This window comes from Piliocolobus tephrosceles, chromosome 15 (assembly GCF_002776525.5).
Source record: "Piliocolobus tephrosceles isolate RC106 chromosome 15, ASM277652v3, whole genome shotgun sequence".
NCBI lineage: Eukaryota > Metazoa > Chordata > Mammalia > Primates > Cercopithecidae > Piliocolobus > Piliocolobus tephrosceles.
Window position 1 is genome coordinate 77422467 of NC_045448.1, and position 17326 is coordinate 77439792.

At 36.8% G+C, this 17326-nt stretch overlaps 1 protein-coding gene across 3 annotated transcripts in view; it reads right to left on the reverse strand.

Annotated features, from left to right (window-relative positions):
- Nucleotides 1–858: 858 nt before the first annotated feature.
- LRRTM4 (leucine rich repeat transmembrane neuronal 4) overlaps nucleotides 859–17326 on the reverse strand; it is a 774590-nt gene continuing 758122 nt past the window's right edge. For 2 of the 3 annotated variants that reach the window (XM_023188028.1, XM_023188030.1), the window contains one exon: nucleotides 859–2059. In XM_023188028.1, the coding sequence (XP_023043796.1) occupies nucleotides 1838–2059 (222 nt within the window). In that variant the 3' untranslated portion in view covers nucleotides 859–1837. The remainder of the gene's footprint in view (nucleotides 2060–17326) is intronic. The other variant, XM_023188029.1, reaches the window with a different exon arrangement.

The window sequence follows — 17326 nt, forward strand, 5'->3', positions numbered from 1 at the left end:
GTCCACAGTTAGAGAATTGCTAAGATATAGCATTATAACCGGAAAGAATTTGTGATAAAATGTCTCAACTGATGTGCATGCAGTGATCTCCTTTGTTAAAAATTGGGTGATGCTATCCATCTTCCTCCTAGATAGTGACCAATTTCCACATAGTTGTTTCACTTCTATAAGATCTGACAACCTATAACCCTTCCATGGATACTTACTTTTTCTCATATTGTTATATAATTTTATTAGAGTAAGGTCACATATCTCTGAAAATAATTGTGAAATGTATTGGGCCATGTATTAGTCCATTCTCATGCTGCTAATAAAGGCATACCTAAGACTGTGTAATTTATAAAGAAAATAATTTTAATTGACTCACAGTTCAGCATGGCTGGGGAAGCCTCAGGAGACTTACAGTCATGGCAGAAAGGGAAGCAAACACATCTTTCTTCACATGGCTGGAGCAAGGAGAAGTATGAGAACCAAGCTAAGGGGGAAACCCCTTATAAAACCATCAGACCTTGTAAGAGCTTACTATCACCAGAACAGCATAGGAGTAACCACCCCCATGATTCAGTTACCTCCCACTGGGTCCCTCCCACAACATGTGGGGATTATGGGAACTACAATTAAAGATGAGATTTGGGTGGGGACACAGACAAACCATATCAGACATAAACCACATCTCATACTCCTTTTCTACACTTCATAGGACCTTCCTATCTGACCATGGAACACACAGAAAACACTTGATAGATACCAACTGATTCTTATTGAAGTACCCTGATATAGATTAGAAGCATTCCACAATATACAGATAAAGCACTCAACATTAGGTGGGCTGTGGTATACCAACCACAAAATAATATGTTTATTTTTCAATATTTTTTTCTTTTATTGATAAAAACTACACAAAAGCTAATTGATAATTAATTTAAAAAGCAACGTTACACATTATCTTGTGTTTAGAAATGCATCAGCTTGGTAGTTTCATTCATCGAGCCCATGGTCATGGCTCTCTTACAGCCTTAGTCCATGTGAGAATGATTCTGCTTGTCTTTTCATTCAGTGATCTTCATGGCTCTCTCAGATATCCTACACAGTGAGGGCTGCCAATGGGACAAAACAAAAGTTCTATCATGTCCCGTATACGGCATTTGTCATGAAGGATCATTCACCCAGACTTACTGGGTTTTCCAGTAGTTTTGTCAAACTTTGTGGTCGACTTTCTCTGTGGTCCATGATAAAGCACATTTTCTTTTGGTACAACATAAGCTTTAATGCTCATGTTTTGTATTAGAAACTTGACCAGGAAAGAAAAAATAATAAAATAAACAAAACAAGAACAGACAGCATTTTTAAAGAAAAAATAAATGAAAGCAATTTAAATAAAATCTGTGAGAGTTACACACACCTAAAGAGGAAAACTGTTGTTTCCCTAGCTTCCCACCCACCCCTGTTTATTTGCTCCCCTGTGGTTCTCCAGCCCAGGAACCATGCAGTGTAGAAAAATCAAATATACAAACAAACCTATATGTAGCTAGGGTGAAATCTATTTTTATAAGAACTTGACACTCTTACTATTTACATCCGGGAGCATTTTTTGTTTGTTCGTTTTATGTTTTAAAGCAAAGAAAGTTCTGCAGTCCTCCCGGTAATGCTGCAGGCGCATTCACTGCCTTCTTGAAGCAGTTTTGTTTGTTTTTTCTTTTTCTTTTCTCTATGCCATAAATGTTTCAACAGGAACGATGAGCTTGCTCGATTGCACGATTGTGGACACCCATTCTCCTTTAAGATGAAGGCCCTCCCTCCCCCCATGGAGCTCCCCAGTGAGGAGTTGGCTTCAGCGTTAGTTTGCAATTCTCTCAAGGTAGATGGCTGGTGCTGCCGACCTGGCGATGGTCGCGATGAAGCTGTGATCTCGCCCTAGCTCCAGGCCGGTGCTTTCGTCCTGCTCTGGAGACACTGTCTCATAGCCCTTGGTGACATGGAGTGGCTGGTGGGCCTGGCAGTACCCCATCACAGGTTGGTCATAGCTGTAATATGGCAAGGGCTTCACGTGGTGTGGCATCTAGATATGAGAAATAGAAAGATTGGTTGATTATAAAATTGCTTTGGAAAGATAGGACAATACTCATCAGATTGTATTTTTGTTCTCTTTCATGCTGTTTCAAGTCATCAGCTACAGATTCCATTACAAATAAGCATTAACAAAATCATGATTACTGTTTAACTCAATATTGTTTTGTCAGCATATTATGTGTATATACTTTGTACATAAAACAATATCTTCCAACTTTTCATTGCTCTAGCTAGCTAGCTAGCCATTACAATAGCAGAAAGTTAAAAACGACGTAAATGCCCAAGGAATTTTAAAATTGATTATGTAGATCCTATATTGGAATGTAGATCTTAACAATATAGGGGAGGATCTATCTGTTGTAATATGGCAAGATATGGTACTAAATAGAAAAAAAATTGAGGTGCAAAAGAATGTATGGTATGATCTATTTTGTGTAAATAAATATATTTACACTTTTATTTATATATATAAACATATTTGTAACTTTTTATTTGATATCTATACACAATTGAAATCTTTACTATCATATGTAACTTTTATTTAGTTTTAAAAAATACTCATAATTTCCCATATATTAATTCTAACACTTTGTCACATATCAACGCTGGGCCAAAGAACTCTGGAATCATGGGAGAAGGCACATCTTTATGTTCATAATATGTAACGTTATTATTGGTTTTCAAGGTAACAAGCCAAATGTATGTCTAATGTTAGCATGATAGACTTGAGTAATGGTCTGCAGAAATTCCTTTAATATAAAAAGCAGAAAATATCAGTTATAATAATTTTGAATTTTGGTGGAGCTTTTTATTAAGCCACACATTTCTGATAAAGATAAATGTATTCCAAATTTGGAAAAAAGCAAATGAGACTTGCTTACTTCTTGCTCTCATGTTAGAATATTTCTCATACTTGCGAGATACAATTTGACACTCTTGATGAACAATCCACAGATGAGAAAAGTGCAAAGGCTCCATTGCCCTGTAAGGTTAGATATTGTGGCAGGTTTTAAACTATTGACTCTCATCTCTAACTTCCCTTCTGTGGTTGCTTTTAGGATGCTGAGGTTGGGACTTTGCAAACCACATATCTGTTTTACTAGTGGTTTCCTATTAGCCTTTGCCAGTGGAGGGAGATGGCAAGACTTGGCAGGGAGAGGGTATTGCTCCCATTGTTGGTTTCCTCTTTTGCTTTTCCCTGCTCCAGGAATTTATCATAATGGCACGTCTTCATTCTGGCTGTATCAATTTATTCCCATAGCAGCAGGTGCTGCCTCTTTGTAGTATTTCCAACACTTGCAGTACATCAACACTCACAGTACATCCAACATTTGATCTCATCAAGCCCTCCTCAGAGACACCAACACTAGCACCAGAGAGGTTTGAGGTTCATCACCACAAAGTCTCTCCTCCAAGCTTTTAAGTCTTAATGATCTTCCTTTTGTTGCCTCAGCCCTGAAGACGGTAGGGGTGGTACCTACTTCCTAACATTGCTGTTTCTGCGATACCATGGCAATATCTTAGCCTTTGCATAAGTTTGGTTAATAACTCTATACCCAGTTAGCATCTTTCTAAAAATTCTTTCTTAAAATAACTGATATTGTGTCAGTTAATAACTCTATATCCAGTTAGCATTCTTTCTAACATTTCGTTCTTAAAATAACTGATATTTTTTCAGTCTCCTGACTGGACTATATTTGAATCCTTCTGTATCTAAAAGTGCGGAAATTAAGTTGTTTTGATTTTATAATTTACTAGAGTTAACTGCCAGAGGTCTTATGGCTCCCTATACTGCAAGGAGTTAACCAGTCTTAAATATAATTTAGTAAACTTATTTTTAGAAGTCATTCCTCTGTTTACTATGCAAGTTCCTCAAATGCTCTTAAAACTAGCTCTAGTATTTTCTTGCTGGTATTTTTATTAATGTGATTAAAACAACTTTGACACAAGTTCACTATCTATTTGTATGAGAATTATGTTTTTAACACCTTTCTGCTTATTAAGATGAAAGTCACCTCCTCACAGTTTTTAAACTTAGATTAAAGCAATGTTTTCTATGGGTGATTGCAACTCATTAGTAGGTTATGAAATCAATTTTGTGAATCCAAATAAGCATTTAAAAAATTAAATTAGCTGGAATAGAAAGTATCAGAGTATAGAGTAAAGATAAGTTGTTCATAAGAGTTTTGTCTTAAATTTACGTGTGGGAACATCAATGTGTGTACTGGGTCACAGTTTGAATTTTGAAAATTGGGAATCATAGTAGAACATGTTTTTGAAAACATACTTGATCAAAGCACATATTCAGATTACAATTTATTTTACAGTGACTGACAATAGCCTAAATTCTGTTTTTATTATTCACTTCTATTAACTCACATAATTCACTGCTTTTCACAATGAATTGGAAAACTAAATTAATATGTAATGCTTTGTTTCTGATTTGTTGTTGTTGTTTTACTTCTAAAGGAAGGTAAAAACTATTTTCAGGAAGTCTTTTATGAAATAGTAGCAAGAGCATTTCTCATCAAAAAAGTTACTGATAAAATCTTGAATATACCATTCTATTCTTTAAAAAGGAGAATTGCAAAACATACATACTAGGTCAGAGTTATGATTGATAAAGTGATGTTTTAAAAGTTGAACCTTAATTTCTGTGCTCACAGAGAGAGCTAGGAAGAGACTGTAAAGTGACATGGCTGAATTACTAGATACTAAATAAAAGTTAGCTCTAATCTACCTCACTCCAAATTGATTGTTTTGTTTTGTTTTTATTATTTCTTATCAGTGAGACCTCTTTCAATCAGTACAGGTTCAGATGTAAAATGTTTGTCAGCAGGATCTATTTTAGGAAATCTCATAGGATTTTTCAGTGTGTCAGATTCCTGGAGATATGTGTGATTGGTGTCATGGGTCACTTAAACTCCGAGAAGGCATCGACATGTAAGAAGACACTTTGTGCTGACATTTCAGCAGGGAGAATGTTTTGAACAAGGACCTCCTAAAAGTAACACAGCCCATTCGTACTCTCTTGTTAATGGGTGAAGTAGCATAACTTGAAAATCACATAAAAAATTCAGCAAATTATTCCCAAATGGAAACAACATTCACTGATTATAGAACATTTGTTCTACACTTTCGCTTAAATAAATGACTGATTTTCTGCAAATTAGCCACATTACTAAAAGACATCAACATGAACATTAAACATGGGTTGTGGTTTTGTTCACTGTCTTGTAGCACTGTCAATGGTCTTCACAAAGAGGAGATACTTGAATTCACACACATGTACAGAACAGTGAATGTCAGATGAAATCAGGACCTTAGGGATCTTTTGGCACAACCAGGTGAATCTACAGATGAAAATAAGTAGCTCAAAAGTGAACACTGTTGAATTTGCAATGTTTACTTAAAGCCTTTTAATTTAAACTATAGTGGGAGAGAACGATTTCATAGCTAATAAATCATGGTATTTATTAAGTTGAATTAATAAATAATAAACGAATTAAGTTGACTTAAAAGTCAAGGGACCTGCATTAACTGCAAAGCTTTAGGTTTACATATTACACCATTTATGAACTGAGAAATTTGTTTTGCTATTACAATTGTAGTTTATTTTTTTACAGCACACAAAAAATGGGGGGGGGCTCATGTCATATTCTCTATTGTAATTGAGACACGCTTAAAACCTCTTGGAGAGTAAAAACCATTGTAAACTTCCCTCCTGCACAACAGACCAATAGCACGAATTCAAAAGCCAAGTGCATTGGCAAGCTTTGAAAGAGTATCTGAAATGTTTGCTCTTTTACTCTTCAAGTCTGTTCTATAGGGCACTATGTAATCAACTGAATTCCTGGGTTCTGAGGAGCTTAGAGGCTGAGGTCTTGTACTTTATAGTAATAGTGTACGGTACATTAACCACCTGGGTCCTTGTGTGTGTCATTGTTTCCTTTCCAGTAGTCAAAACAAAGTATCCTTAAGTTTTGCTTAATTCAGATTTGGTATTTTTGTAAATGTGTTCTCAGAGCCTCTCCAAATGGTTCTGTGTTCCATCAGCTCTCTGATGAGCTCCACTCTGTAGCGCAGCAGAACAACACTATTTAAAGATGTCCTCGTTAGCACACTTGACTGCTCATTGACTGCATTGGAAGCTGTACTTTATTTACAGATAATGGGTGTGGAGCATAGAATTTTAAAAACACATAGAGAAATACATTCTATCCTGAAATTCTGCCATTTGATACTCTGAAGTATATGAGCACTTTAACATAAATCATATTAAATTTTTCTTTCATACAGGGATAGTTTAAATCTGAAGTAGGTTGTGAAAGGGAGGAACCAGTATGACTAATTATAAGTCACTTTAATCCTTTTGAGTTTCAAGTAACTCCTCTGAAAATAGGGATAATAGTGACAACTCATTGACCTCTATAAATTTCAGAAAATGCTGACAGTATTCCCTGATACTGAAAAAAGAAGGAATACACTGAAGGGACATAGTCACACTCTGGTTTTACTCAACACTGACAGTGTCTTTCTTGAAAGGTGACATGTCTTTTGTCTTACAGTTTCCATTTAGAGAGATGCTAGCACATGATGGCTCACAGATTGGCTCATTAACAAGCCCTTCAGTCCTATTTTCTGTGCTCAAAAGCTTAGAAACTTTTGTGTGTGTTCTGGTTTTCCAAAAACTTCATTTCTCATTTGGTCAGAGTAATTTTTTTCTTCAAATACAATGAAGAAAGTTAAAAGTGACACATTTTTTTCAATTATACGGGTTCATAGTGTTAATGATTCAAAAAGAGAAGTCAGGGAGAGAGTGTATTTTTCAATGTTGGGAGGCAGGATAATTATAGAGGACTATGTGGAGTTTCACAATCTGAAAATTGATTCAGATCCCATAATTCTACATCTATCATCATTATATTTAAAGTGAGAAATGAACGTGTCTGTGTAGTAAACGTGAGAACAATGTGAAATGGACTCTTGATATATATGATCATGAAAGGCTTTTGAAGTTCAGTTTTGCTATGAGCATGCAATTCCAATATTGTGACCCTCTTTTCTCAAAGGTAGTAGCATTAGTTGTAAGTCGTTTAAGAGTTGAATCATTTTAAAATTACCACGGTCTATCATTATTCTTATTTATTAACTTTTCATGAACATTGTTCACATTTCAGCATGAGTTCTTTCAACTGAAGTCATAAAAAGTAGATTTTCAATTTTCTAAATGACATTTGGTCCCTAATTTTCAGGATTAAAGGATAGTGTCTAACTACTCAGGCCATTTACAAGCTACCACCATATAAATCCAGATGAAGAATTCAATGCAGTTGAATTGCTTAATGAAGATAGACACTTCACTTATTGAAAGTAAAATTAATTTTAAAATGAATATCCATAGCTAAATGAATATATGACTTAGCTGTTATTCTACTGACTATATTAGCATGTGACAAGAATGGACAAGGAATAAGTATATGTAAACAAGTTTGGGTAGTGGATTTTTTCAAGAACTTTTATTAAACTGATAGAACCTCAACTCATTTAACTTAGACAAAAGAGAAATTTAATTGGCTCATAGAATACAAGACAGGATATAATGGCTAAACTAAAGGATGAGCAAAGACAGCACTGAGTATTAGAACAACTGAACCTAGGAACACAGTGTCATCAGGGTTCTTTCTGTCAGGGTCCTGTTGATCAAACGTGCCTGATAGTTTCAGCATGTTTTCTTCATATCCTGGCTGCCAAATGGCTTCCTACACCTGACAGACATGTAAGTGTGAAAACTCCCAAGTTTTATGTATTCTACTCATGGTCGATTACATTATGGCTTCAGTTATTTCTAGCACCCTTCACCAATAGGTGAGGTGTCTACTTTCCTTTGCCTAGAATACAGGCTGGCCTCGTAACTTCTCTTGACTGATATAACACAGTGACGGTGACATTTTGTGAGATCCAGGAGCCTAACCTATCTAACCATTACCCTGTGAATATGCTTGGGTTATTTTGCCAGAGGATGGAGGTTATGTGGAGTGACTGACATCTTAGATTAGCCAGTCTCCGCAGTACTCACGGGAGCTCATCACAAGCACATGAGCACAATAGCAAAGTCCGCGAAAGGCCCTGGATAAGCAGAATTGCTCAGCTAAGCCTAGCTCATATTGCCATCCTCCACAGACTCAAATATATGTTTTCTGTTGTAACCTAATAAGTTTTGGTGTGGTTTGTTATGCAGTAAAACCAAAAGCACAGCTTCCATTACCAAAGGGGACTATATTATGTGGCCCCTGGTACCACGTTCATAAATATATGAAAAATCTCGATTATTTTATCTTAGTAGTCTATCTCTGAACCATTTTACTATACTTACCATGTTCAATATTTATATAGATTAAGTTGAAGTAACTTCTCAGTTCTGGTCATGGGGAGGAAGTTTTGCAAAGATAAGACAGCTCCCATACAATTAAAAATTGATTATTCTGATGACTAGAAAACTTATTTTACAACACTATTTTGAGAAAGTACCTTAAGGTCAAAAGTTAACTGTTCTGTATTAAGATGGAAATTTGAGTCCTGAACTGTGATTACTAACTCCAATTTCCCATTCCAATTAGTTTTGTAAAATGAAGTGTTTTTAGTTTTTTTGTGTTTCTTTTTTCATCACCAAACCAAAACTCTTAGAAAGTTCTGCAAGACAGAGAGGACAATATATTAAACGAAAAATGTACTAGTGTATCATTCGATGCAGCTACAGAAAAAAACTGGAGAAAAATTATTTGCAAAACAATGAATCTGTCACTAGCATGGTATATCCAGGTCTGGTAAAAAAGGAGAAAAATGCAGAGTTTTGAGCAGTTCCCTGAACCTGTGTAAAATGAGGGAGAGCATTGGAGTTATAGGAAGAAAAGGAGCCTTGGCCTTACTCACAGGGTTCACGGTGTAGAATACTAAAGAAAGCGAGGGCATATCTGAACCAGGAAACTCACATTCTGTTTGTAAACTAGAATTAAACTAAGCCCCCCAAACTGACTGAACAGACCCTCTTTTGGCCCAGGGGACCTCGAAAAAAACCGGGTTCCTGGCCATGGAAAAACAGGAGGTCAGACATGCCTCATTATACCCACTCCCTGGGGCAGTTTAAACACAATTGACCAACATTAATGTTAAAATAGCTATAAGATTGAAAGAACAGATGCTTTGTGGCAATAAGATACCAAATTATAGGCAAGACCTAAGGCCATGCCAAGCAAGGATTAAGTCATGCACCCCTACAGATCATTTTGACCCAGTATATTGTGGTTTGCTCTCACACCCTGACTCTTGCACGGTATCACATGATAATTGGTAGACTTCTTTATCTTAACTTAAACATTCACTTTTATGAACTTCATGTTTTTAGACATAGCTTTATTCCTTTAATCAATTGCAAATTAAAGAATCTCTGAACCCACCTATGACCTGTAAGCCCTGGCTTCAGTATATTCTGCCTTTTTGGGCAAACCAATGAATGACCTCCATGTATTGATTCATGAGTTTGCATGTAATGTTTGCTTCCCTAAATTTTATAAAAAAGAGTTGCATTCTGACTGCCCAGCGACCACTTACTAAAGGCTTCTTGGGTTTATCTCTTCTCCAGGCTGTGCTCACTCATATTGGATTAGAATAAATCTCTTTGAAATATTTAAAACAGTTTAATTATTCTATCATCATATTTAAAGAAGAGGGTAATTCTTCAAGTGACTTCCTAAAACAAAATCTCTGTCCCTACTGTTTTATTTCTTGTTGTTCATCTGCCTTTACTAGTAGCAATTTTTCTTTCTCCAGTGTCATAGTCAACTGGTTCATTAATCAAACCAAACCTCTCTTTAAATAGAGGCCCATGCAATGTCTGAGCTCCTAATAGTTGATAAACACAAAAACTTCCCTCCCTAGAGGGAAGCCATAATAGTGAAAAATCTCCAGAAATAAGAAAAATTCAAGAATTTGAAAGAAGATGATGAAGGCAAGATTTACTAAAAATGAATGAAAATAGAAACAATTTAAAAGGTATTCTCATTGAACTCCCTCATCTAAAACATTGCTTAGATACCTAGTCGATTTTCGCATATTTGTTGAGTGAAAGAACAATAATCATGCCCTTTTTTATTTTGCTTTGAAGATGGAATAAATAATAAATCTAAAAATAATCTATTTAATTTATGGAATAATTCATTAAATTTATTGACATTTATTTTAGAAAATCTTAAAAGGAAAACAAGAAAATAATGGTGCAAATTGATGCCTCATTTCCATTTCTTTTCTTATGGGCTAAAATGTGTATAGTAGATTGAGCGTGTAAAATGCATAATAACACACTAGATGTTGACTTTTTATACTGATTGGAGTATTGGGACAATTTCAAACTTTTATTTTGACAAAAATTTCTCCATGGCATTTGTTTGTCTTGTCCTGTTGTTATGTAGAGGTGGGAATGTGTACTATTTGTGCACTCAACAGTTATCCAAATTTTAACTTTTAAGTCAGTCAAGGGATAAGAGAACAAAACATCCACTTCCATCTTTATTGCTCTCCTACCAGGATTTGTTGTCTATGAGGTGCCCAGAGAGTTGATTAAGTTAATGAATGAGGTACTAGCCATCTTTGAAGTTAGCTTTGACTCCATTAACTGAGAAGCTTATTACATTAGCAGCACTCTCAGCATTCAGTGAGGTTTTAGGCTAATGAGCTGGATTAATTAGCTGGTATGAATTTCTAAAGGCTTTCCTTCTGTAGCTCCAGCCCCTAAATTAGAAAGAGTAAAGTCTCCCCAATAGTGCATTGTAAGCAAACACCCTATTTAAGTGAATCTACATAAATTTGCCTCCAAAGTACTTAATACAAAATAGAAATGATAGAATTTCCAATCACATAACTTTCTCCTCTGTGAGAAAAATAATTATAGAAGTTTTAATGATGTACAGAAGACAAGTTTCTCCTAAATCGGAAAACAGTGATTATTACTTGGACCCAAATTCCCTCCAGGAAAATTAAAACCATACAAAAGTAAACAAACAGAAACAAATCCTATCAGCCTACACAACAGGATCAATTTCAGATATGTTTGTTTTAATCCCTTCTCAGCAATTTGAAAAAGGAAATGAAAGCAGGAATGCCAGTACTAAGAAGGTGAAATCAGCATTACAGAGTTTTCCATTCAAGTCCACTTGCAGTTTCTCTAATATTCAGAGTAGCCTATTTCAATTTTCATATGAATTTGTGTAGTCTTCTATCTGGATCTATATTAAACCATTTCTAGTGCCCTTAACTTGTTTTACGTAACAACATGCATCTTGCCTGAGCTGAATGCAACTGATTTGCTTGCCTTTTGCAGATTTTGAAGATATACTCACTTCATGACCCCCCTAATGCCTCCAATATGACAGTGTAGTGGGCATTCAGTAAAACCTAGGAAATCAGTTAACAAATGTAAAAGTGAAATCAAATTCACATGTCAGGGAGGTGATTGAATTTCTTTCTATCATGTACCTCTGTAAAGCAGAATTGCATATCCCATGGTAAAAGTTTAGAACCTACAGACAGACACAGAAGGAATAAAACTGCAGAGGACATATACATGCTTGATACAGTGAAATTTGGTCATGTCAACCTACGTTGGCATAAAGGTAATCACAGCATTTCTGCGGACTATTATTTGGCATGATGGTGGTCTATCACCCCCTATGCCGCATTTGGCTAATACCTCACAAATACAAAGTTATATTTGGAAGTTGCTAGCTGCTGATAAACCAATGTTCACTTTCACGGGAAACATGTCCTTAAATCTTACTACTAATATTGCTAACCTTTTCCATATATCTTTGCATCGAAATAGTTCTAGAGATGTTATTGCATGTGTAAGAAAGCCTTACTTGTTGTTGACAGGAACTTTTAAATGGGAGAATAATACAGGGGTAGTTAACTGTACAAACAATTATACATTCTTAAGTTGTATAAATACTACTTGGTGGAATAATAATTGGAATGAGTCTCATTCCGATTTATATATACTAAGAGCCAGAAAAGAAACCTGGCTACCTATAAACTTAACACGTACTTGGAGTGAATCTGCTGGGGTTACTCAAATCTACAAGGCTATGCAAGATCTTGTCCACCGCAGTTGGAGGATGGTTGGAATTGTCGTGACTGCGGTGATAGGGCTTGTAGCAATTGCTTCCACCACTGCTGTTGCTGGACTAGCTCTACATCAGAGTATACAAAATGCAGAATTTGTGCAACGGTGGCATGAACAATCACATTTGTTGTGGCAGCAGCAACAAGACATAGATACTCATTTGACTGAGCGAGTGGATAATCTGGAACTAGCAGTTTCTTGGTTGGGAGATCAGCTAACAGTGTTGAATACACGAGCTTTTTTGAAATGTGATTGGAATACTACCCAATTTTGTATTACTCCTGTTCCTTTTAACAGCACTGTACATAATTGGACTGAGATAAAGAGATTTTTAATTGGTCATAATAATCTTTCCCTAAAAATACAAGAATTAACACAGAACATTTCTGAAACATTTCGCAATCAGTTACCATTGCTGACTGGTGCAGATCTGATGACTGGTATTGCACAAAGTTTGACGTCTTTGAACCCTATGAGCCCTGTAAAAACCTTACTGACCTCTATTTCTAGCAATGTATTGATTGTTGTTCTTACTTCTGTCATTTTCACAGTCTGCTGGAGACGGTGCCAAAAGACAAACACCGAATCCCAGCGAGCTCAACATGTAATGATAGTTTTGAAAGAAATTCAAACTTGTAAATAAGGAAAGGGGAAATGTAGAGGACTATCTGCTTTTACAACTGAGCAGGCCATTCCCCCATTAACATTATAGTCCCGCTCTTGCAAAGGAAGCTGGGCATTCCTCCTCTGCAAACAGGGAGGACAAAGGAGCCTACAAGACTGGCCTCAGTTGCAAATAGCAGACCCTGAGGGCTTGTTTATATGTAAACATCTTGGAAATTCAGAAAGTCAGGGAAAGATCAGAGAAACAACAATGTGTCTGGCAACTTGCTAACATTCCACAAAGGACGGTATAAAATAAAGCAGAGCCTGTCGTTCCGGGCGGCCGCCATGTTTGTCTTGTCTTGTGTTGTCTTGTGTGTTCATTCCTTTGTTCAGGAAACACGCGGACCCCAACAGAGTTAGGCCTCGTGCTAGGAGCTGGGTATATAAAGAAGAATAAAGTAAGGGTGCTGTACTCACGGAGTTTATTAAGAACTGACAGAATGAGACAAACCTAATTCCACTTCCCTGTGGTTTAGACTGCATAATACAAATCAGTAAAGCCGAGGTAGAAAAGCACTCCCAGCTGGCGGGCATTGCAGATTTCACTGTGAAGGTCCAGGTCTTCTCTAGAATAAAGCTCTCAGTGCATCCCAGACAATGAGCTGGACTCACGTAACCTTGGTACTTGGAAGTCAGACTTGAACCTTCAGATGGGAGTGCTGAAGTCACTATTCAGGTCATTTTGATCAAACATGATCTGGCAGGATAAAAGCCCACTGACCTTTTAGAGACGATCTTACAGTGACACTCTTACGCCAGCAAACCTGCCCCTGGGTGTATGATGGCTTATAATTCAAGGCCTGGGAGAACTTTGGTCATTTTGTAAAAGGGGTCAGGTTCACGAGTTATCTAATCATAAACAATGTTTTTCTTCCACTTATTTTATGTATGTGTGTATGCGCGTGCGTGTGTGTGTGTGTGTGTGTGTGTGTGTAGAAGTTAAAAATAAGCCTTCGTTTTATTTCTCAATTTCCCCGAGCCTTTTTCTCCTGTACTTGGACTTTTGTAATCACTGTTCTCTTTGCCTGGGATCTCCTTCTTCCCCCCCATTTTTTTTTGTAGTGGGCTTGAGTTTCAGCGTAAATGTCATGCTTCTGGAGGGGCCTTGTCTAACCACCTGTTTAAAATGTCACCCCACCCTGATTCACATATGTAAACCATTTCCTGTTTCAATTCCTTGTTTATTTTATTCATAGCATTTTTTAAAAAGTTAAATATTCTTAATGATGTTTATGTTTCTCCTTTGCTAATAATTTACCCCAACGTAAGCTCCACGATGTCAGAGAACTTTTATGACAAGTTTGCTGCTGTGTGTAGAATGCTTCAATAAATATATGTTATGAGAATGTATGCATTTGAGAGATATTTATTAGAGAATTGAGTTGTATTTGGAAGAAGTTTGCCTCTAAAGTTGTGAGCGTCTCCCTTTCCTTTTCCTTTCTCTACTATCTCCCACCCATTCTTACTTTCATATTAAAACAGGAAATCTAGAATCACAGGCCACCATTTTCAGTCTACAAATATTTGCTTACCTGGCATTGTGATGAAAGCTAAAGATATTAGAATGACTAAAGCTGTCTATAACCTTAAGGAACCTGTAGTCTAATATGGAATACAAATGTAAGCAGATTTTTGTAACGTAACTTCATTTGTGGTGAAATGCCATACTGGAGATGCATGAAAAGTGGCAAGGAAGGAAAGAAGAGGGAGGAGATGACTGTCAGGTGGTTTCTGAGCCAAAGAATGGGTGCTTATGAAGTCAGCAAGAGACAGACTGGTGCTGTGTGTAGCTTCCATATACAGACAGCACTTCTGCCACTGCTGCCCTGGTAGCTGGCCACATATGTACGATAAACAGCCTACTACCCAGGTTGTACATATCAAAAAGCTACTCATTGTCAAATCTTGGTTTATCCAACTCACTCAGAACTTGCCCTTGTATAGAATGGAACACCCTTGATCACTTTAGCCTTTATCCTCACCTCCCAGCCCAACAGTGACTTAGTCTTTTGCAAAATAATCATCTCTACTTTCTAATGAGCAGTGAAAACTAACCATAGGCCTGGGGTGTGTAAGGACAGGTCATGAATTTGGTTGCTTTCTCAGCTCTGCGGGAAAACAAAGCAACCCCTGCCACCCCTGATTCAGAAGCCAAGAGGAGCCATTTGAGATTTCTTCAGTCATGCAAGGTGCCTTTAGAGCAGTGGTTCTCAGTCCTGGCTGCAACTTTGTCAAATCTGTAGTGATTTTAAAAATACTTATGTCTGGTCCCTATCCCAGATAAATTAAATCAAAATTTCTAGGGTATGGCCCAGGCCACGCTATGTTTAAAAAGCATCCCTGGTGATTCAAATGTGCAACCTAGGTTGACAACACCACTTAATGTTAAATTTAGGTTGCTTTTGCCTAAAGATGTAGGCCGAGCAGGGAGTACACAGTATGATTTAACTAATTCCCTGTGCCTGCCTGGAGATCGCTTGACTGAAAACAAAGCAGACTGCTTCCCAATCAAAAACCACCAAATGTGGTGTACACCTGTGTTTTTTGAGCCTCCAACTAAACTTTCTTTTTTCTTAAGCTCATTACCACTAATTATTCTGTATCACCAATTTGAGCCTCTTCACTTGGCCCTATTTATATCCTTGTTGGTGATTAAACTGCCATCCTCTCAGTTACCATCAATTTGGCTATGTATATATTCCATTCTTTTGTCTAAAGTTAGGTGTAATTCAGTTGGGTAAGTTTAACAGCCATCATTATACACATGTTTTCTAAATAGCTACTTGTAGGTGAATTTACCTTGCATTGATGGCAGAGTGCCCATAAATGTTCAGTCAGCTGGAGAACTCCTTTGGCTAAACACTTTCACAATCTATTTCTTTTATTTTTTTTAAGTAATTTAATTTACTGAGATGGTAGTAATAGCCCATTCCACTCTGCACCATAGGGAAGAAAGGGTATTTTTATCTACTTAAAAGCTAATAAGAACTCTCACTGTTGAAAAATATTCAAACCACCCAATTATTTCCATCAAGCGATAAATTTATAGGAAAAGAAAAAGAATTAAAACTTCAAAATGTTAGCAAATAAGCAATAACGACAAGCAGAAACTTAGGGGAGTTTGTTTAGGGGATAAACCATTAAATTTATCTCTGCTTTAAAGCAACCTGATGCTCAAATATTAATATGTTGGGGGACTAAAAAAGGATGTCCTCTGATACTGGAAATAATAACTATTGACACACAGTTCATGAAATTCACCATTTGTAGTAGTAAATCATAGGAGGAGATGATTTGTATGTGTGAGACTACAGAGAATAGTTTGCAAAAGCTGTTCTCAAATCATCCACTCACCCACCCCCAACTATAGCCACTACCCATGCCAAAGATCACAGGGCTTATTTACTTCGCTCTAACTGTTATACCATGCTCCAGCATGTACCCGCATGGTCACATGCTTGCACTTCCCCATTGCTACAGAGCATTACCTTTACAGACTACTTCCATTAGCTCCTATTTCAGAATGAAGCTAAATTGAATATCTAGATTGTTTGACATACTCCTGGGGAGTTAAATAAATTCATTACGCTGCATTTCATTATTTCTCTTGGCCATCGCCCAGAATATAACCTCTTCTGGGCATCTAGATCTCTTCCACACCATTTCTATAATATTATTTTTGTTTTTCTCTGCCCTAATCTTTTTTCTGCTTTTCCTACCAAAAATTCTACCCTCACCTCTCAAACTCTGATTTCATTACTAACTACCCTTCACCCCAAACTACTTCAATGAAGGTGTGCAGCTTCCTCTACTGTGTATTATGATTTAATTTTATGTGGCTTCCATATGGAAACTCAAAGTGCCTTTTGTCAGGACAGCAGATAATTTGCATTTATCATTCTGAAAACATGTAAAGTCTCCATGATTGTTTAAACTCATCATGCAGCAAAACTCATTGATTTAGACTAATTAAGTAGGCCAGGTGTGGTGGCTAATGCCTGAAGTGCTAGCACTTTGGGAGGCCCAGGTGGGAGGATTGCTTGAGGTCAGGAATTTGAGACCAGCCTGGGCAACATGGTGGGAACATGGCTCTACACACCAGGGTACAATTCTTTAATGAAAGCCGTAAATTACACAGCATTTTAAAAAATAGAGTTTATGTCATGTGAAACAGGAAGCTTGTGTTTAAATAACATAACATCAACAAGCTACTAGTGTATTTTCACTTCTATCCCCTTGATGGGTAGAGTTTATGTAATATGACTGATGGAAAAGAGAGAACTAACTGGTTGTCCAAGCAGAGTCTAGGAAGATTGAGGAGAAAAAACAGATGATAGAATGGCATTCTCTTCCTGCCTATCACCTAGGATTGGGGAGGTAGGAAGCGATGAAAAGGTTTATAAAAGATTCTGT